Source organism: Callospermophilus lateralis, chromosome 18, assembly GCF_048772815.1.
Source record: "Callospermophilus lateralis isolate mCalLat2 chromosome 18, mCalLat2.hap1, whole genome shotgun sequence".
Classification (NCBI taxonomy): Eukaryota; Metazoa; Chordata; class Mammalia; order Rodentia; family Sciuridae; genus Callospermophilus; species Callospermophilus lateralis.
The window spans coordinates 50,674,322-50,696,670 of NC_135322.1; the positions used below are offsets into that span (position 1 = coordinate 50,674,322).

A 22,349-nucleotide genomic window follows, 5' to 3' on the forward strand; every position below is an offset into this window, starting at 1 on the left:
GAAGCCACTGGGTGTGTAAAACAATTTGCCCACAGAAACATATACAACAAGAACCGTTCAAGACAACTTTCTTGATTATGAAACAGATCCTCACCAGCACCCTAAACCCCATAAACCCTTCTGGATCACATTCTTATCTCTCCTCCATTATGGTAGCCATTGCCCCGACTTTTCCCCCTCCTTTTGGTGCCAGGGAGTGAACCCAGTTATGCTTAACCACTGAGCGGCATCCCCAGCCATGTATAAATTTTTTAAATTTAGAAACAGGGTCTCACTAAGTTCCTTGGGGCCTTGGTAAGTTGCTGAAACTGGCTTTGAACTTGCGATCCTCCTGCCTCACTCTTCTGAGTCACTGGAATTACAGTCATGTGCCACTGCCCAGCCATTGTCCTGACTTTTAAAAAAGCTTTTTTTTTTTTTTTTTTGTGGTGATGCATGGGAGGCAAGCACTCTACCAACTGAGCTATATCCCTAGTCCTAAAAAAAATTTTTTTAAAATTGATTTAATAATTATATAGCCTTGACTTTTGTGGTAATCATTCCCTTGATTTTCTTTTCTTTTTTCTTTTTTGTAGTTGTAGATGGATAGCATGCCTTTATTTTGTTTGTTAATTTTATGTGGTGCTGAGGATCGAAACCAGTGCCTCACATGGGCAAGGCAAGATCTTCTGTCACTGAGCTACAGCCTCAGCCCTTTTTGGGTTTTTTTTTTGCTTTTAAAGACACATTTATTCAGTGTATGATCAGACTATTACAGAACAGAAACTATTATAAACTGTTCTGTGGAAAGTGTAAAGCATTCCAATAAAGGATTTTAATGTAGATTTTTTTTTTTGTACCCATGCTATTGATTGCTAAATGTAATAATCTGAAGGTTATACAACCTTCAATTAAACCTTCTGCCACTGCCATAGTTACTACTGCTGTTGGAACCACCATAACCACCTGGGTTTCGTGGTTTGCCAGAGTATTGGGCTCCATCACCATAAGGTCCAGAGCTTTTGCATCCAAAGTTTCTACCCTTCATGGGTCCAAAATTTGATGGCTGATTGTTGTAACTGCCCAAATCATTGTAGCTTTCACCACCTCCAAAATTGCTTCCGTCCTTACCAAATCCATTGTAGCCATCCCCGCTGCCACCATATCTACCACCATCACAGCTGCCAACAAAGCCACCACAACCACTGAATTTCCTTCCATGACCAAAATTGTCATTTCCACCAAAATCATCTCCATGACCACCACCAAAGTTTCCAGAACCACTTCAACCTCTTTGGCTAGATGAAGCACTAGGCATCTCTTGCTTTGCCAGGGCTTTCCTCACTTCACAGTTGTGGTCATTCACAGTATGGCGATTTTTTCTTTCTTTCTTTTTTTTTTGATACTGGGGATTGAACTCAGGGGAACTTGACCACTGAGCCACATCCCCAGCCCTATTTTGTATTTTATTTAGAGATAGGGTCTCACTGAGTTGCTTAGCACCTCGCTAAATTGCTGAGGCTTGCTTTGAACTTGTGATCCTCCTCCCTCTGCCTCCTGAGCCACTAGGATTACAGGCGTGCACCACTGTGTCCAGCCCACAGTATGGTATTTCTGTATGACAATCTTATACACAAAGTCATGGTCCTCAAAAGTTAGAAAAGCAAGGGGTTGGCCTTGCCTAGCATGTACGAGGCCCTGGGTTTGATCCTCAGCACCACATAAAAAACAAATAGAATAAAGGTATTGTATCCAACTACAACTAAAAAATAAATATTTTGGGGTAAAAAAAGTCATTAAAGCAAAGCCTCTTTTCTTTCCATTTCCTCTGTCAGTCATGATTTCATTAACTTCAATTTTCCTGTACTGTTCCAAGTAATCTCATAGGTGATGTTCTTTTTTTTTTTTTTATTACCTTTATTTTTCATTTATTTTATTTTTATGTGGTGCTGAGGATCAAACCCAGGGCTTTGCACGTGCTAGGTGAGCACTCTACCGCTGAGCCACAACCCCAGCCCCTCAGTGTCTTCTTTAATGCCACCAAGAAAGATCTTTTTCACGGTTAAGTGGGCCCCTGGTCTTTGAGAATCTTCTTTTGAGACAGCTCTCTTTGGTTCCACAACTCTTGCACCTACCTTGTGTAGTCTTGCATTCCTGGCTGCATCCACTTCCTCCACAGTGGCATAAGGACAAACCCAAAGCCCCTGGAGCACTTGGTGTCTCTCATTACCTCACAGTCCATGAGTGTTCCCCATTGGTCAAAATGACTTCTCAGACTCTCATCAGTTATTTCAAAGCTCAGCCCTCCGATGAATAGCTTCTGCAGCTGTTCGGGCTTTTTCTTTTCTTTTTTGTAGTTGTGGATGGACAGCATGCTTTTATTTTGTCTGTTAATTTTATGTGGTGCTGAGGATCGAAACCAGTGCTCTTTAGGGACTCTGATTTAGACATGGCTGCAGCAGGCGACCATGGGCAGAAAGGAGTAATCTCATGAACATATCCCTCCCTTGATTTTCTTTATCTTTTACCCAGGTGTAGATTTACCCCTAGGTAATAATTTGCTACTTTTGCCTAGTTTTAAGCTTTATATACATGGAATCACATTATAGATTAATTTCTTTCTTTTTCTTTCCCCGCCCCCCCCCCCCCGATTTTGGGGATTAAACCCAGGGGCCTTTAACCACTGAGCCACATCCCAGCCCTCTTTATTTTTTATTTTGAGCAGAGGGATTATTTAGGACTTCATTAAGTTGCTGAGACTGACTTCTTGCCTTAGAGTCCTGAGCCACTGGGATTACAGCATGCACCACCGGGCCTGATTTATACATATATTTCTATGACCTCTTTCATTATGCATGTAAGATCTTCATTGGTGGGCCTGATCGATCATTCATTTCATTGCTGCTTAGTATTCCCTTCTGTGGTTAATTATGTAAAGCTTATTCCACTGTTGATAGAAATTAGGGCTCTTTTTGTTGTTGCTATTCTGAACAGCATTCTTAGAATATCCTTAACATATCTCCTGGTACAAATACATGACAATATCTCTAGGGTACACATTCATAATGGTGTATTATGTGTATTCAGCTTTACTTAATGGTGTCAAGTAGGTTTTCAAGGTCATTAAAACCAGTTTATACTCCTGGAAATTGTTAAATGGTTTTGTTTTCGCCAATCTGTTGGGCATGTGATGGCATCTTGGTGCAATTTAAAATTGTACTTTTGGGCTGGGAGTGTGGCTCAGTGGTAGAGCACGTACCTAGCATGCATGAGGCCCTGGACTTAATCCCCAGCACTGCAAAAAAATAAAAATTCAAACAACAACAACCTGCATTTCTGGGGTGACTAATGGGCTAAGTCAGCATCTTGGCATATGCTTACCAGCTATTTTTAATTTATTTCTTCTTTATGACTTGTCTATTGAAGTTTTTTTTTTTTTTTTGCCTTTTTTTGTTTTGTTTTGTTTTCTTGGATCAGTTGTATTTTTGCTATTGATTCTTAAGTTACTTCGATATTTTGGACACTGGTCCTTTGTCAGTCACATGTGTTTTAAGTATTTTACTCCACCTTACAGGTAATGATGCCAAATGACCATTCTCTAATGAACTGAGAGGTGAACTGCAGAAAATTCTGGAATTTTTGTTTTACATGACATTCAACTTAGTATGAGATATGGCAAGATGTTTTAGTAAAAGTTTATAGTTATTTACAATAAATCTTCTCATTCCCACCCAAAAATTTGTCCTGGGGATGTTGAGTTCCCTGAACACGGCTCATGTGGTTTAGTGCTTGCTTTTTTCCCCTAGCAATTTGGTGAGATTTTTAGAAATTAGAGAAGAGGGGAACTATAACAAAGTGCCATCTGTAGGGTCCTCCTTTACCACTCGGGCCAGGATTGAACTGAGTAGTACTAAGCAGGTCCCAGGGTGCAACCCAATTAAATCTTCCTCTCCCTTGATGCTTCCAGGAACCTCCGTGATGCAGGTCTCAGCCACGGATGCAGATGACGATGTGAACACTTACAATGCTGCCATTGCTTATACTATCCTCTCCCAAGAACCCGAGTTGCCTCACCGCAATATGTTCACCATCAACCGGGAAACAGGGGTCATCAGTGTGGTCACCACCGGGCTGGACAGAGAGGTCAGGCAGAGCTCAGGAGGATCCAGTGGGAATTGAAAGCAAATGTATATTAGCTATATGCCACTGCAAAACTCTGCTGTGGCCAGTTGCTAGTTAGTGTGACGGTCTGAGCTTTGCATCTAAACAATTGTCCAATTTTCTGTGCCTAGATGCATGAGAACTGGTATTTAAGCTGAGAAAATATTGTAGTTCTGTATGTGCAATCGGCTTGTTTGGACCCCTGTAGCTATTGCTACTGGTCCTGACTCAGGTGTATGTGTGATCTGTCTGCAGAGTTTTCCCAAGTATACTCTGGTGGTTCAAGCTGCTGATCTCCAAGGTGATGGCTTGAGTACCACAGCAAAAGCCATCATCACAGTCACTGACACCAACGATAACCCTCCCATCTTCCACCCAACCACGGTAAGCTTGCAACTGCTTAGGTGGTTTCCAAAGAAAAGTCCATTATTCAAGGTCAAGACCTTGAGAACTCTTCCCTGAACTAGTAAATGTTAATTCCAAACCTACTGTGAGCATCTTTGTTCCATCCTTGGCCTGGAGCCCATCAGCAAAGAATTATAAAGTTGTAAAAGCACCCGTTGTATCCATTTCCTCGAATTATGCATCTTTGTAGCAAATCTTACCAGGTTTCATGTATTTATATTTTCTAAATTTATATACTAGGCACTGTGTCACAAACCATAAAAGTCTGGTCTCATGGAGCTAATAGTCTAGCCAGGAAGATGTTTTGCAATTTATAGGAATAGTGATGCCGAGAGTGTTAAATGCAATTAAGGAGATTCTGAGAGCCAAATAAAAGAACTTTGAATATTATCCTGAGCACAGGGGGCCATTGTTAAAGGGTTTTTTCTTTCTTTCTTTGTGGTGCTAGGGATTGAATCCAGGGCCTTGTACATGGGAGGCAAACACTCTCCCAGCCCTTGTTAAAGGGTTTTAAGGAGAGGATTTTAATAACCAGACATGACTGGTAGAGAACAGAGGGGAGCTGGAGGTGAATGAACTAAGATCATCTGACCAAGATCCCTCACTGTCATTCACTATGCCCTAGGACGTGTGCTGAATGGCTTGTGCAGTGAGGGCCTTGAAAAGCTACTTTTTTAAAAATATTTTTCAGTTGTTGATGGACCTTTATTTTATTTATTTGTATGTGGTGCCGAGAATCGAGCCCAGTGCCTCATGCATACTAAGCAAGCACTCTACCACTGAGCCACAAACCCAGCCCAGGAAAGTTACTTTTTAAGTACTCATGGAGGAGGGTACCATGAGTACTAACTGCTCCGTGCACAGATATGAGGGCCTGCTCCTAGAGTGAGGACATCCTTTGAGATTTGTGCCTGCTGCCCAACCTCGTTTTGTTACACCATCTCCTTTAGGCTCAGGCTCAGAATGGATTCCTTTAGCCTGAGACCTGGTTCTACTCTCCATGTCAGTATGACCCATCTTTTCCTTTGCCCTGCAGTACGAGGGTCAGGTGCCTGAGAATGAAGTTAATGCTGTCATCACTACACTCAAAGTCACTGATGCGGACGTCCCCAACACCCCCGCGTGGGAGGCTGTGTACACCATATTAAATGATAATGAGCAACAGTTTGTTGTCGTCACAGACCCAATGACCAATGATGGCATTCTGAAGACAGCTAAGGTTTGTATGGTGCCTGGTAAGCCGCGTAACCTAGCAGCCAGCTGCTCTCTTGCCCGCCACTGTCTTCTCAGAAGTAGATTAGTATTGGTGGGGTAGGGGTGGGGCAGACTGCCCAGGTTCTGGTGGGTCAGTTGTACAGGGCTTGTGGGGTACTAAAACCTAAAATGCAGGCAGTACCATTTGCTTCCCCCCACCTTTTTGTGCACCGTGGATTGAACCCAGGGGTACTCTACCACTGAGCTACACCCTAAGCCCTTTTTGTTTTTATTTCGAGATAGGGTCTTACTGAGTTGCTTAGCCTGGCTTCAAATGCGAAATCCTTCTGCCTCAGTTTTCCCAGCCTCTGGGGTTACAGGTGTGTGCCACTGAGGCCAGGAGTACCATCTGCTTTAATGTGTTTGGTCCCAGAAACATTGGCCTCTCTTAATCCCCTTTCTCTTTTGCAAATAGGAGAGAATAGTGTGATTTACTGGTGTTGGCTCTTTTATTGTGTGTGTGAAAAATGACCTAGAAACTTGGAAACTAAGGAGTTGGCTGAGTTGCTTGTTGAAGTTGAGAAAAGGCAGATGCCTGGAATAGCCCCTGAGCTTTGACATCCTCTTTAGCAAGTGAATTGCCATGTTTAACTGCTGGTGTATCCAACCAAGAGCAATGATTAAGGATTTAATTTTTGTTTAGTTTTACCAACATCAAATGTTTCTTGACATTTTTTTATTTTTTGAGTGGTGGTAGGGGTTGAACCCAGCACATTGTGCATGCTAGACAAGCACCCTGCCTCTAAGCTATAGCTGTAGTTCTTGTATTTTCTTCATTATTTATGTATTTCGTGGAACCAAGGGACGCTTAACTGTGGAGCCACATCCCCAGCCCTTTTTATTTTTCATTTTGAGACAGGTCTCCTCTAAGTTGCTGAGGTTGGCTTTGAACTTACAATCTTCCTGTCTTAGCCTCCCAAGTTACCAGGGTTACAGGCATGCACCACCACACCAGACCCTTGTATTTTATTTTTAATCTTTTTTTTTTTTTCCTTCCTGTTCTCTAGGGTTTGGATTTTGAAGCCAAGCAGCAGTATATTCTATATGTGACAGTGACAAATGTGGCCCCCTTTGAGGTGACTCTCCAAACCTCCACAGCCACCATCACTGTGGATGTGATGGATGTGAACGAAGCCCCCATCTTTGTGCCTCCTGAAAAGAGAGTGGAGGTGCCTGAAGACTTTGGTGTGGGCCTGGAAATCACGTCCTACACGGCCCGGGAGCCAGACACCTTCATGCAACAGAAGATTACGTGAGTGTGTGGGTTTCTCAGTGGTCTTGTGACAAGTGGGTATTGTTGTATGTGTGTGTGTGTGTGTGTGTATTTATTTATTTATATATATTTTTAAGGTAAACACACATATAGTTATGCTTCACTTAATGATAGGAATATGTTCCAAGAAATTCCTATTTGGCTTGTTCATCATTGCGTGAACATGATTGTTATATAAATTAAATTAGCCACATTGTCACTAGGTGATCATGAATGCAGTGTTTGGATGACTGATCCTCATTATGTGGCACATGACTATTTTACTCCTGGCATGGTTGGATTGTGCAACACCCTTCTCTTGTTCTGTTTTTTTTGTTTTTTTTTTAATTCCTCTGCCCCACATCATTTCCCTTCCTTCCATAGTTGGCCATTCTAGGTTTAATGTCCTTCCCGTCTATTTTTCTGTTTTGTTTTGTTTTGAGACAGGGTCACACTAAATTGCTGGGAATTTGTGATCCTCCTGCCTCAGCCTCTCAAGTTGCTAGGATTACAGGCGTGCATCCCAGCTTTGAGTTCTTATGATAATGTAGTAGGAATGTGATTTTGTTTTCTTATTTGTTTGGTTTGGTTTGGGACTGGTGATTTAGCCCAGGAGTGCTTTACTACTGAACTACATCCTCAGTCTTTTAATTTTTTATTCTGAGTCAGAGTCTGAGGCTGGTGATCCTGTTACCTCAACCGATCCAGTTGCTGGGACTAAAGGTGTGTGCCACCAGACCCAGCAGCTTTGATTTGCTTTGTTTTGTTGATGGCACTGGGTATTGAATCCAGGATTTTGAGGTAGACAAGTGCTCTAGAGCTATTTTCCCAGTCTTTCTCTGAGATAAGATTTCCCAATCTGTCCTCTTGTTTCAGCCTCCTGAGTAGTTGGGATTACAATATATCTGGCTGTTTTGTTTTAAGGCATGGTCTCCCTGTGTTGCCTGGAATGTCCTGGACATGGGCTCAAGTGGTCCTCCTGCCTCAGCCTCCTGAGTACCCAGAGTCACTGCCCTTGCCTATAGGGATATGATTTAAAATTATGCATGTGGTATTGTATTATTAGTAGCTTACCATTTCTTATTTTGAATTTGAGGGCACCTACAACACTTTGCTTTGAAATACACTCACTATATGAGTGTACTAATCATAATCCAGGGGATACTTCTAGGTTGTATAAAATGGAAGGCCTGATAAAAAGTATTTTTAATCACAGTGTGAAAGAATATGAAAAACAAAATAAAATAATGTAGGATTTTGAGTCTAGAGTGTAATCTCAGCGATTTGGGAGGTTGAGGCAGGTGGACTACAAGTTCGAGGCCAGCCTCAGCAACTTAAGGAGGCCTTGAGCAATTTGGTGAGACCCTATGTCAAAATAAAAAATAAAAGGGTGCTTTACCACTTTGAGATATATCAGTTGGGTTCAATTCCTACTACCAAAAGTGATGGTGATGGTGGTGGTGGTGAGATGATGATGATATAAGGTCATAATAAGCATTGCTTTGGGCAAGAATTACTTATAGGTGTTAAGTTCATTGCATAAAAGTGGGTAAACAGTATATTTCCAAATGACCTTCTGCTAGGTTATAGATTAACTACAAAGAGAAAAAGATACGTTTCTTGTGAAGAAATCCAGTGACTTTTCCTTATCCAAGTGATCAAAGTCGACATTACCAATAAAAGAACAGATGGACATCAAGTGCCTTCTAAGGTGATGCACCAAGAAGGACACAACCTCACCTCTACAGGGTTTTCATCCCCTCTGTACCCTCCAAAAGGGAATAATTAGACAATCTGAAATTGAGGCACATCTTACAAAACAACTGGCCCACACATTTAAAAAATGTCAGGTATAAGAAGGAAAGGGCAAGGTGTGTGTCCAGATTAACGGAAACTAGAGACATGTCAGCTACATGCCATTGATGAGCCATTAAATTGCTGGAGATTAATCTGGATACTGGCTCCATTCCTGTGAGGATGGGGCTGGACAGAGAAGACTTTGGGATACTGAGAACAGATTGAATCCAAAAAGGCACAAGATTACTATAAAAGACATTTGGGGGAATAATAATGTTCTGTCATAAGAGTTTTATTTCCTGGGCTGGGGTTGTGGCTCAGTGGTATTGCATTTGTCTGGAATGTGTGAGGCACTGGGTTCGCTCTTCAGCACCACATAAAAATAAATAAATAAAATAAAGGTGTTGTGACCATCTACAATTAAAAAAACATTAAAAAAAAAAAAAGTTTTGTTTCCTGAATTGAAAATCAATATGTGAGCCTTGTGTGGTGGCATACACCTATAATCCCAGCTACTTGGGAGGCTAAGCCAGTGTGGGCAATGTAGTGAGACCCTGTCTCCAAAATAAACTGTTTAATTCCTAGTACCACACAAGAAAGAGGGAAAGAAAAAAGAAAATCAATTTATGGTTGAGACTATACAAATTTACATATTTTTACAGACTTACATATTTATTCATAAATATATATGTAAATATATATATAATACATACACACACACGTTTCTGTTCTTAGGAAATGCACTGTAGTATAGATAAGTAAAGGAACATGGTATCATCAACTCATTCTCAAATGACTTAGCAAAATAAGAAATTATGTGTGTGTGTGTGTGAGAATATATAGTTTGAGAAAGTAAATGTTGCAAAATGTTAACAATGGGTAAATCAACGGCTAGGGATGTAGCTCAGTGGTAGAGTGCTTGCCTAGCATGTCAAGGCCCAACACTTCACAAAAAGGTTGTAGAGTTGATAGTTCTTAAAATATAAAAATATTGGAAATAATGATATAAATCAGGAGGTACCTTAGTCTTCTCTAGCTCGGTGCTTTTTGATGTTCCCATGCTAAGCCAGGGCCTGCAACTTTTCAGATATCGCATTTGGAGGGACACTGCCAACTGGCTGGAGATTAATCCGGAGACTGGTGCCATTTTGACTCGGGCTGAACTGGACAGAGAGGACTTTGAGCATGTGAAGAATAGCACGTATACGGCCCTCATCATTGCCACGGACAATGGTAGGATACCAGACCCACCCTTCTGGCCCCCTTGCCTCCTTTGCCCCCTGTCCTTCTTTTGGAGATGAGTTCATTCTTTTTAATTTTAGACAAGAATTATCATTATCTGTATCAAAAATTCAAATGAGTCAAATAGAAGTTCCTTTTCACCTGTCCCTCTCTATTCCTACTGTCCACTCCTTTCCCCATGGGGGCCTGGGTTTGTGTCCCAGGTCTGTGATTTAGTACCTGTGTGACATTGCACTTACTACTTAATTTTATGTCTGTCAATTCCTTCATGTAGCAAAATGATAACATTCCATCCAGATTAAATAAATTAATGAGTGTAAACATACCTAGAAGAGCCACTAGCTATCTAAGGACTGTTTTGTTTGTTTGTTTTTCGTTTTGGTACCGGGATTAAACTCAGGGATATTGGACCACTTTATTTAGAGACAGAGTCTCACTGAGTTGCTTTAGTGCATCACTTTTGCTAGGTCTGGCTTTGAACTTGCAATCTTCCTGCCTCAGCCTCCCCAGCTGCTAGGATTATAGGCGTGTGCCACTGCACCTGGCAGGATTGGTATTTTTATCATCAATTAGGTGTGAGTGCACCTAGATTATGTCTGTATATTTAAATACACTGATATATTGGTTTAAGGCTTTTAAAATTTTGTTTTGTTATAAAAGCATTACCTATATTGTTTAAAATTTAAATTTGGGGACCTGGTATATAGCTGAGCAATAGAGCACTAGTGTAGCATGTATGAGGCCCAGGGTTCAAACTCTAGCACAAGCAAACAAACAAATATTTATGTGTCTTTAGGACAAAGATTTGCCAGGCCTGGTGGCGTATGCCTGTAAACCAGGCAACTCTAGAGACTGAGGCAGGAGGATCATAAGTTCAAAGCCAGCCTCAGCAAGGCCCTGTCTCAAAATGAAAAGGGCTGGGGATGTGGCTCCATGGTTAAGTGCCCCTGGGTTTAATCTCCCCTTGCCACAACATCCTCCCTGCCCCACCCTGCAAAAAAAACAGAGAGATCTACCGTGGCGTGGCCTATACTAGATATATCTCTTTTTTAAGAATGATGTTATCTGGGTCTAGGAGTATAGCTCAGAGGTCAGGTACTTGCCTAGGATGCATGGAGCCATGGGTTCAGTCTCCATTACCACCAAAAAAAGAGAGAAAGAGTTATCTGTATGTAGTATAATTTGATCATTCATATATCAAAGGACATAGGTGTTTACAATTATTATTTCCATGATTAGTGAGTGGACATCCTTGTACATGCCTCTGTTCACAGGCATGTTCCTCAGACAGATGTTTTAAGGCAGAATTACTTGTTAAGAGATCTACAAACTTCTCATGGTTAATTTTCTTCCCACTCTGTCACCTGCTAACCTGTTAAAGTATTAATCTAGGTTTGATCATGTGGAAAGGAGAGAGAGGGCCAGGCAAGTGAGGCCATCATGAGGCTCCATTTGCAGGGCAGAGAGCTGCCCATTGCTTTAGCTGCAGTACGCTCTGGCTCCTTGGGGATTCCCCAGCCTGACCCGGAAGTAAGTTAAGGTAAATGGTACCGGAACCAAGGGTGGGCAGACTTATTCTGTAAAGGACCAGGGAGTAAAAAATTTAGGCTTTACAAAACTGTCCACTCTCTATTGCCATTGGAGCCTGCAGCCAGCCATAGAAAATCCATAAAGGGATGAGCATAACTGTGTTCCTAATTTGGCCAGAAGACCTTAGTTTAGCTTGCTGACCCTGACCTAAATAATCAAAGCCAAGGGTTCCTGTAAGTTTGCTTTTTTTTTTTTTTTTTTTTTGTTCTTCTAATTAGTTATACTTTAATTTTGTCCCATTACACATAAACGAAATTAAGTGTTGCTTTAATTGCCATGAATTGTCTTTCCCCTCAGTGCTGAATGTGGGACCCAGGGCTTCACATTTGCTAGGCAAGCACTTTACCACTAAGCTCCATCCCCAGCCTTTGTCTTGCTTTTAACATACAGTCTAAAAGGAGAATGAAGTTTTTCCCAGAAAATCTACTAGCTAATTAAAAAGGGTTTTTTGTAATGTTTATTTATTTATTTTTGGTGTCAAGAGATTGAACCCAGGGGTGCTCAACCACCGATCTACATCCACAGCCCTTTATATTTTCAGTTTTGAGACAGGGTCTGGCTAAGTTGCTTACAGCTTTGCTAAACTGCTGAGGCTGGCTTCAAACTTGCAATCTATTTGCTTTAGCCTCCTGAGTTGCTGGAATTATAGGCATGCACCACTGTTCCAGGCTTCATTAACATTCCTGAGTGGGGACATTTCCTCTGTGTTTTCTCTTAGGTTCTCCGATTGCCACTGGAACAGGAACCCTTCTCTTGATCCTCTCCGACATAAATGATAATGCTCCCATACCAGAATCTCGAAATGTCTACTTCTGCCAGAAGAATCCACAGCCTCAGATCATAAACATTATAGACCCAGATCTTCCCCCCAACACTTCACCCTTCACAGCAGAACTGACACATGGGGCAAGTGTGAATTGGACCATTGAGTACAGTGATCCAGGTGGGAACTTGAACTTGATTTCTCCACCCTGCTTCTCCCTACTGTGTTTCTCCTTTCCTTTTTCCTGCCTGCTGCTCAATTTCCCTTCCCACTCTACTTGCCACCCCTTTCCTTTGCTATTTGCTCCTTGTGCCTTCTACACTTATGGCATCGTCTCAAAGGTCTCCTTCATTTCCTCACATTTTGCCTTGTGACATACTGCCTTGTAACCAAAACCCCAAGCAGCTCCACTTTCTTCATTCAGCTTTGGAGCATCTTTAGTTCCCTCCCAGTCTTTATTTATCTATCTCTTTATTTTTCTTCTCCTGGTCCCATTAATTTGTTTTGCTTTCCTCAGCTCAAGAGTCTCTCATTTTGAAGCCAAAGAAACCCTTAGAGTTGGGTGAATACAAAATCAATCTCAAGCTCATGGATAATCAGAACAAAGACCAGGTGACCACCTTGGACGTCCATGTATGTGACTGTGAGGGAGCTGTCAACAACTGTATAAAGCCAAAATTTGCAGAAGCGACACTGGAAGTTCCTGCCATTCTAGGGATTCTTGGTGGGATCCTTGCTTTCCTAAGTAAGTGCAGCTGGCAATGTGTTTAAGCCTTTGGCTCCTCAAGTGGGGAAGGTTTATTTCCTGGAAAGAACTTTTAAATAAGGTGCTAATTAGAAGATGAAAGAGACTCTCAAGTAGAGTGGTTTAAATAAAGTAGAAATTTGTCTTTTACTGAACATTTCAGAGGTAAGTGTCCAGGAGTGGAAGACATACCATTCACGAAGTCAAAGGGGAACTCAGAGTTCATCTGTTTTTTTTTTCTTTTCCTCTCTCGGTGCTTTTCAAGCCTCAGTGAATACAGGTGGGACACAAACACATGAAGCTTTTCTTGCATTTCACCAATATTTAACCGCTTATTCAGCACCAGGCTTTGTCAGACACTTTCCCTTGAGAAAGACAGTAGAATGAATTGGACATAACTTTCTTATGTTCATATATGAATATACCACCAGTGAAACTCCATGTCATGTATAACCACAAGAATGGGATCCTAATTAGAATAAGTTATGCTCCATGTATGTATGATATCAAAATGCACTCTACTGTCATGTCTATCTATAAAGAACAACAACAAACAATCATTATGCCAGAACCATGCATACTAATATCAATAACCAGGTTTCCCAGGATATATAAGAGTGCTGATCACTGTTCTGAATGCTGGAGGTATCAGTGAACAAAACAAAACATTTATCCATAGATATTCTAGGTGAAGACAAAAAATAAACAGATCTACAAGTAAATGGAAAAAAATAAAATAAAACATCCTTTGGGAAACCAACCATAAGATTCTGCATGGTTAGGAACTGTTTTCAGCCTGCAGTGTCTCATTCATGCCACATTCCTAGTGCAGAGACAGGCCATGGCGCAATTAGTGAATACTCAGTATTTTCATCCATGAATCCTGAACTAGAGAATTACATTGTTTATCTGGATAAGACCTCTGCCATCCTGGCTCAGAAGCAATAGGCAGATTGCATGTAAGGAATCTTTCCAAAGTTTATGGAAACCTCCTGTTTCAATGAGATAATGCTTCTCCAAATTACAGTGTATAAGTGCTTGGGCACTTGTACCTATAATATACACGAAAACAAAAAATAATTAAAGCAAAAATAAATAATGAAAACACAGAATCCTTTTCCCTCCCCATTCACAATATTATTTTTTAAAGTGATGTATGTATTCAAATTATAATCTCAAAATCAAGTGAAAACTTTGGAAATAGAATTTAAAGCTTGAGCTAGCTTGCTTATACAATCTTTTTTTTTTTTTTTTTTAATGTTCTTTTTAGTTATACATGACAGTAGAGTATATTTTGGGATTTATACAAACATGTTCTAATTGGGATCCTAGTCTTGTGGCGGTTGTACATGATGAAGAGATTCACTGTGGTGTATTTATATTCGTGTGTAGGAAAATTAAAATAGATTAATTCCACTGTCTTTCCTATGCTGTCCCCCTGTTTCCTCCCTTCATTCACAATCTTTGTTTTAAGATTAAGAACATGTCAGGTGATTCTGTAGTCTGTAGCAGTTGCTAATCTCATCTGTTGCTGTGACAGATTAACAATCACAGGCATGCATCAATTACATTTAGACCGTCCCAGAAGCTCTGCTCACAAACCTTGAATGGCTCCAACTCACTCAGAATTAAAGCCATAGCCTTGTAGTGGTCCCTCCCATCCCTAGCCTCTTTTCCACTTCAGCCACATTGGCCTCTTCCCCCTTCCTCAATCACACCAAGCACACACCTGCCTCAGGGTCTTTGCCCCTACCATTTCCTCTGCCTAGAACACTTTGCCCCAGAATCTGGGGGAAATGACCTTGATTGGTTTAAAGATCCATCTGAAACTTAAAGAACACACTGGAATTCAAGCATCATAGTCTGCTGTGTTGTATCACATTTATTAAATTCAAGGACATGAGTGTCATTCATGTGGGTTGACTGCATATGTGTTAAAGGTGGCCAATGGCTGCTTTCTGCCTGCCTCTGGTCTGGAATGCAAGTTGTGGGTACTCTGTTATGGCGGCTTCTGGCTTTCCTTGCCCGTAGCTTGCATCACTCTCTCCCTCTCCCCCTCCAGTCCTGCTTCTGCTGCTTCTGCTGTTTGTTCGGAGGAGAGGGGTGGTCAAAGAGCCCTTACTGCCACCAGAAGATGATACCCGGGACAACGTTTATTACTATGATGAAGAAGGAGGTGGAGAAGAAGACCAGGTGGGTTTTTGAAACATAAAAGCTCGGTGTCTATTGAAATAGCTGTGCCACTCTGTGTATTATTCTTAAGGAAAAACCCCCTAAAATGGACATTATCATTAGGTATCAACATTATCATCCTTACCAGCATAACTAACATTTTTTTCATTGCTTACTGTACTGTACCCAGATGAGAGAACTGAGGTAGAGAGCAGTTGTATGGCTTGCCCAAGGTCACACACCTAGTCTGGCTTCAGAGCCTACACTCTTTGTATTGTCAGGACATGAACTTCAATTGAGTTGTCTTTGGAGATAATTTGTAGAAATTATTGTAGAATAGCAACCTATTTTAATATTTGGTTTCTCTTGAGTTTTTAGTTAGGCCAAACTGTTTTTGCTTTTTTAGAAGTCTTTTTTTTTTTTTTCCTCCACAGTACTGGGGCTTGAACTCGATTGTGTTAGTCCTGAGCTATACCTTTTTGATTTTTTAAAATTTTGAGATAGGGTCTCAACTAAATTGCTAAATTGTGGAGGCTGGCCTCTAACTTGCAATCTTCCTGGCTTGGCCTCCCAAGTCACTGGAATTACAGCTGTGTGCCACTACACCTCGAATGTATATCTGAGTGTGGGATTGGGGATCGAGCCCCATTCCTTGCATATGTGAGGCAAGTGCTCTATCAGTGAGCTACATCCCCAGCCTGAGATGTTAATTCTTGAGGCCCTCTCTGTTTTTCCCTGAGTTTGCAAATGGACTTGTCTTGTTTTACTCAATGTTTCAGATTTCAAGGCATTTTCAAGTCTAATCGGAGGGTACACTGTTTTAGTGAACAGTTATCACAGCACCACCATATAGTACACAACCCCAGGATTTCAGCGGCACACACCAATAAGCATACCTTTCTCAGGCATTTGTGGGTTAGCTGGGACAGTTGCTAATCTCAGTGGGGTTCACAAGAATCTGAAGGTTGGCTGCAGCTCACTGATTTTGGCAGATTTTTAGATGAATGACTCTAAGCCTCAAGTTGTGTTCAGGTCCGTTCCTCCTTTGTACAAGCAGGCTAATGCCTTTCAAACTTTTGCCTGTTGTCACCTTGCTGAAAACAAGTCATCACAAAGGCCAACATGAATGGATGTGTACTCTTCTCCTAAAGGCTCTGGTGGGGAGGGAGTAAATGTTTGCTGAATAATAATCTAATCGTTTTATTCTATGGAAAACAAGTAAGATGTAACAGTTTATATTCATCTCAATTGTTACTCATTCAAGCTGTTTTCTTTCAGTGCTAGTTGGGAGACTCTTAATTTGAAAACTGTCATTTTATATTAAATTGGGCATATGCTGGTAGGTATCATACAGTTGGTAGTTAAGGCATAACACGAACATGGCTTTATGTATGTGGCTGTTTCTTTTTGTCATACCTTTATCTTTTTCTCCAAGGACTTTGACTTGAGCCAGTTGCACAGAGGCCTGGATGCTCGGCCAGAAGTGACTCGTAATGATGTAGCACCAACCCTCCTGAGTGTGCCCCAGTACCGTCCCCGCCCTGCCAATCCTGATGAAATTGGAAATTTTATTGATGAAGTAAGTAAGCAAAGTTGAATATCAAAGCACAACATACCTCTAAACTCCAGAGTAAAAGAGAGGAGAGCAAAATAATAAAAATGAGACAAAGGATCTTTAGCTTCATCCCTTTATCATGCTTTTAGCCTGCCTAATCCCTGAGCCCTCTTGTTTTTGTATCTTCTATGAACTTTAGAATTGACAACACTTTGAATTAGTCTTAGGGAATTCGGTAAAGTCTACAGGACAAAACCAAGAATTGCTTGAAAGGATTTAGTAGATCTAGAAATGAAATTAAAGGTTGCAAAGTAAGTTGAGTTTGTTTTCATTGATGGGATCCCCTGTATCTCACCACTGGTTGGGACATAATGTTAAATGTGCATCGTAGTCTACTTACAGCCAGAAAAATAAAATCCGTATTGTATGTGTCAGAAATTCATTCTGTTATAGATTGAGAAACTTAAACAGATAGGAGTGGATTTACCTTGTGTAAATAGAAGGCTGGGGTACTCTGTCCCAGATAGTGCGTGGGGCTGTCCCACTCTTCTGTTGCATGCTCTTAGTATGCAGAAATGCTTGATCTCCTGGTTGATGCCTTGTATCACAGGATGGCTTCCTCACTGCCAGGCCTCAAGTCTATCATTCAATCAGGAAGAAATAAGAGAGGCAGCACAGATCACAAAAATGTTTCTTCTGCTCTACCATATTCAAGAAAGGAATTTGCCCAAAATGTTATTGGCTAGAACTGGCACAGATGGTTCTTGCCTCAGGGCATTAAATTCATTAGCTCAGGATAAAATGAGGAAGAACTGGGAGTGAGATGACTAAAGAACCCAGTAAGGGAACAGTCCAACAAAAACTATTTCCTTTTCTTAAGCTATTTCATGTAATCATTTGCTCAGTTAGTTTTTTCAGGGCTAGCCTGATAGTCTAGTGGCCCTTGGAGGCTGAGGCTGGTTTTACTTAGTCTGCTGTGGGAGTCACTAACACTGAGGACTGTACAAAACAATGCATTAAGGTGGGCAGCCAAGTTGTATCCATTCAAGCCACTGGATTCTTGGGGAATAGGACCCCCACCACCACCACCACAATCTTTTATTTGTACTGGAGATAAAGCCCAGGGGTGATTTACCATTGAGCTACAATCCCCAACCCTTTTTACTTTTTATTTTGAGACCGAGTCTCTTCAAGTTGCTGAGGCTGGCCTTGAACCTGCTATCCTCTTGCCTCAGCCTCCCAAATCACTGGAAATACAGGTGTGCACCACTGCATGTGTCACCTGAAACACCACAAGGAGGTATCTAGCCTCCAATGCGTTCTCAGGAGTGAGCTAATGAATTTAATGCCCTGAGGCAGGAACCATCTGTGCCAGTTCTAGCCAATAACATTTTGGGCAAATGCGTGCCCAGGAGTGTGTATTCCTTTTACTGAAAGACCTCCTTGTCTCTCTCCTTTAGAACCTGAAGGCGGCTGATAGTGACCCCACAGCGCCCCCTTATGATTCTCTGCTGGTGTTCGACTATGAAGGAAGCGGTTCTGAAGCTGCCAGTCTCAGCTCGCTTAATTCCTCGGAATCGGACCAGGACCAGGACTATGACTACCTGAACGAATGGGGCAATCGCTTCAAGAAACTGGCAGACATGTACGGGGGTGGCGAGGATGACTAGGGTACTCTGGAGAGGGTTCCTTTGGCCCAAGTGATGGGAAATGAGGAGCGATGTTGCTGGGGTTTTTAGCTACCTTCCCTAGATGTGAGTTTCTGGAGAGAGAGACTGATCTGAGATGCAGTAAAAGTAGTTGTTTCCACTTTGTAGTTCTAATCTGTGTCTGTTAGAAAGGTTTTGACATAGTGCTTGAATTTTTTTTTTCTTTAATCACTCTTTTCAGAGTGATGATGTCCCAAAGTTCCCCGAATTTTAATATTTCAAAAGAACAAACTTCAGTCTCAGAAGATTCTCCTAGCCACATGTAGATTTCCCTAGGGGGCATTGCTTATGTTTAAAAAGAAGGGGAAGAGCAATTGTCCTAGCTGTTTTTTTTTTTTTTTTTTTTTTTTTTGTGTGTGTGTGTGTGTGTGTATGTACATATATATATATATAAAGTTTTTTTTTTTTTTTTTTTTAATTGTGTGCTTTCCCCCCATCAGTGCACTGGTATGTTCTGTGTTCTAGCCTCCACCCTTAATCCTGAATTCTGTTGCTCTGCGGGAGACAGGGATTCTTCATCTCCTGAGTACTGACTTGAAATGGGCATCTATGCATTTACTTGTTCTCAGTCCGGGTTTGCTATACAAATGTCATTGCGGGGTAGTTTGGTTCTGTATGGGAACCTGGACCAGAAAGTGTGGTGAATTTTCAGGTGCCACTTAATGTTTAATGTCTATTTATCACTGACACAAAAGAGCAATGTGTTCTAGGATGTAGAATAGTGCCTATAGTGCTGCAGCCAAAGCCAGAAAGGAAGTATGAGAGATGGACTTGGTGATGGCAAAGAGAGCTTGTCACCGAGCCTGGCCTTTTAGCAAACATGCTGAGGACCATTGAGGTGGTTTGATCTCTATCCCTCAAAATTCTGGCAGAATGGAGGAATCTCAGCGTGTGTTTCCTACCCAGGATCTTTGTACCATGGTTTGTACCCAAAGCCCAGAATCCCCAAGTGCCTGCTTTTAATGGGTATACAGAAAACACTGGCTGATCTGGACATAGTTGCCTGATTCTAACTGCACACAGAAAACTGTAGATATTAGAAATCCCATTATATTTTCTTAGAAGCAGGAAGTAAACACTGCCCTAATGTATGTTAAGTAAGGGAAAGAAAATTACTTTGATTTGAATTTCTTTTTTTTTTTTAATTCAAAATGCAAATTTCAACTTTGGGCAACTACAGAAGAGTTGCATTGAAATTGCTTTACTGTCAACTGTTTTGGGAAGGAAAAAAATTATGTCTGCAATCAGTTGTTGGAATTGTCTTGATTTTTGCATTTTAAACTATCTGATGTAGGTATAGAGAATGTCTCTATAAGTTTTGAGTGTAAATGTGTGTGGATGCTGATAATTTTGTATTTTCTTTGGGAGTGGAAGAAGAAAACAATTCAAGCTGAGAAATTTATTCTTAAGGAAGCATTTTTTATAAATTTTATTAAAGAATTTTGTTAAATCATTGTCAAACTTGTTTGATTTGTTTCCACTGAAATTTTAAGCAAGGCAAAAGGAAGATGGAAGAGATAAATTCATTCAAGATGTGCCCAAAGAAACCTCAGAGTGAAATGACCTCTCCAGAATTTTTAGTTTCCCCTTTTCTGTCGCAAGTAGAATAACTATATTCAAAATGTAACTCTGTGGTAAAACCAATGAAATACCAAGGTCAAATGGGAGCTATCACAGTGGTACATGTCTGTAATCCCAGGCTGAGGAAGGAAGATCTCGAGTTCAAAGCCAGCCTCAGCAAAAGCAAGGCACTAAGCCACTCAGACACCAATAAAATACAAAATAGGGCTGGGGGGTGTGGCTCAGTGGTCTAGTGCCCTGGAGTTAAATCCCCAGCAACCCCTGTACTGTGTACTCCCCTGCCCCCCCAAAAAAATCCAAGGTCAATGGGAGACTCAGTAAACCTTTAGCTAGGGAACAAAAGCAGTTTCAAGCAATGCTCACCTAGTCAGCAACTTTAGCATAGGCCAGTGGTTTTCCACTGAGGAAAATTGTGAACCCCCCCAACCTTTTTTTTTTTTTTTTTTTTTTTTTTTTGGTGCTGGGGATCAAACCTAGGGCCTTGTGCATATGAGGCAAGCACTCTACCAACTGAGCTATATCCCCAGCCATTTGTGGCCCCTTTTGCCAGGGAACATTGAATAATTTCTGGAGGTACCAGGGAGATCCTTCTGTGATCAAGTCAAGGCCAGGGATACTGCTAAACATCCCAAAATTAAACACATTGTTGTGCATCTGTCCTCACTGTCCATCTTTAGGACTTTTCACCATCCCAAACTGAAACTCTTCATTTTATCATTTTTAGGTATATAATTCAAAATATATCTGTTCTATTACTGTCTCTGTGAATTAGCCTATTCTATATAGTTTATGTAAGTGAAATTTATTTGAATTTTTGTTTTTGGAGTGCTTAGCATAATTTTCAAAGTGCATCCATATTGTATCAGAATCTCATTCCTTTTTAGGACTAAGTAGTATTCCATTGTATGGATATACCACATTTTGTTTATCCTCTCATCTTGGGTTGTTTGTACCTTTTTCTACATTTTTCTTTTGAAATGAACACTGGCATTCAAGTACCCATTGGAGTTTCTGCTTTCAATTCTTTTAGGAATATATCTAGAAGTAGAATTTCTGGGGCATGTAATTAATTCTATGTTTAGCTTCTGAAGAGCCACCAAGCCATCTTGATTGGCTTGTAGTGAAAATCAAAAAATCTATAAAAAGACCTTTTTTGGGAAATGGGGGAGTTGAATCTGAATCATTTAGGAAATAAATCTTGGGTACCAATAATGGTTGTATGGCTCTAAGAGAAATGTTAGAATATAAATGCTGAAGGAATAAAGTGTCATGGCATCAGGAATTTAATTTAAAAACTGTTCAAAAAATGTTTAAATTGAGAGCTAGTGAGAAAGCAAATGTGGCAAAATGTTCATAACACCCGGATCTACATGAAGCATTCATGTACTATCTCCATTTATCTTTAGGTTGAAGGCATTTCAAAATAAAATGTCGGGAAAACTAAGGAGATCAGAAATAAATCTCATATGTGTGATCAAATGGTGACAATGGTGCAAAACCACTCAGTGGGGGAAGAGGTAGTCTTCAACAAATGAGCTGGGGAAACTGGTAGAATACTGCTTAGCATGTTCAAGGATCTAGGTTCAATCCTCAGCCCTGCCCTCCCCCCCCCGAAAAAAAAGAATTTAGGGGCCAATTATGAAAATAGAATACAACTCTTCTAGTTATCACTTGTAACTTTAAAAGATAGTCTCCCTAAGATCACTTAATTTGCTGGGGTCTTTCCTGTTCTGTAAAACAGCCATTGATAGTTGTTGAGTGCTATTAGTCTCCTTGGTTTTGGGTTGAGCAAACACCCATAGCCTACTTTGATGACTTGTTCAGCTGCTGTCCCTCAAGTCCTGGTAATGGGTTCCTTGTTTGGCCAACTAAAAATGAACACATTTTACATGACTACAGGCCTCTGTGTGTCTTGTATATCCCCAGATAGCTCTTTGCAAAGGGAGGGATCCCTCTTAGATATAGCTTTTGTGAAGATTGGTTGTAATGCTTATTTATTAATAATATACTACAGGGATTCCCCAGGCTGGGCTTCATGTTTTTAACAAAGCTGCCCAGAGCAGCCAGGCCTGGTGGCACATGCCTGAAATTCCAGCACCTGAGACAGGAGGATTGCAAGTTTGAGGCCAGCCTCAGCAATTTAG

At 40.9% G+C, this 22,349-nt stretch overlaps 1 protein-coding gene and 1 pseudogene across 3 annotated transcripts in view; one reads left to right on the forward strand and one right to left on the reverse strand.

The window, feature by feature from the left end:
- Nucleotides 1-18,585, forward strand: part of Cdh1 (cadherin 1) — a 73,856-nt gene extending 55,271 nt beyond the window's left edge. Inside the window, exons 7-16 of one of the 3 annotated variants that reach the window (XM_077105763.1) lie at nt 3,947-4,122; nt 4,396-4,524; nt 5,582-5,815; nt 6,807-7,051; nt 9,936-10,081; nt 12,399-12,623; nt 12,961-13,188; nt 15,251-15,381; nt 16,796-16,939; nt 18,376-18,585. In XM_077105763.1, the coding sequence (XP_076961878.1) occupies nt 3,947-4,122; nt 4,396-4,524; nt 5,582-5,815; nt 6,807-7,051; nt 9,936-10,081; nt 12,399-12,623; nt 12,961-13,188; nt 15,251-15,381; nt 16,796-16,939; nt 18,376-18,585 (1,868 nt within the window). The remainder of the gene's footprint in view (nt 1-3,946; nt 4,123-4,395; nt 4,525-5,581; nt 5,816-6,806; nt 7,052-9,935; nt 10,082-12,398; nt 12,624-12,960; nt 13,189-15,250; nt 15,382-16,795; nt 16,940-18,375) is intronic. The other 2 variants (XM_077105764.1, XM_077105765.1) reach the window with 2 other exon arrangements.
- On the reverse strand, nt 887-3,166 carry LOC143383247 (heterogeneous nuclear ribonucleoprotein A1-like; annotated as a pseudogene).
- Nucleotides 18,586-22,349: the final 3,764 nt, after the last annotated feature.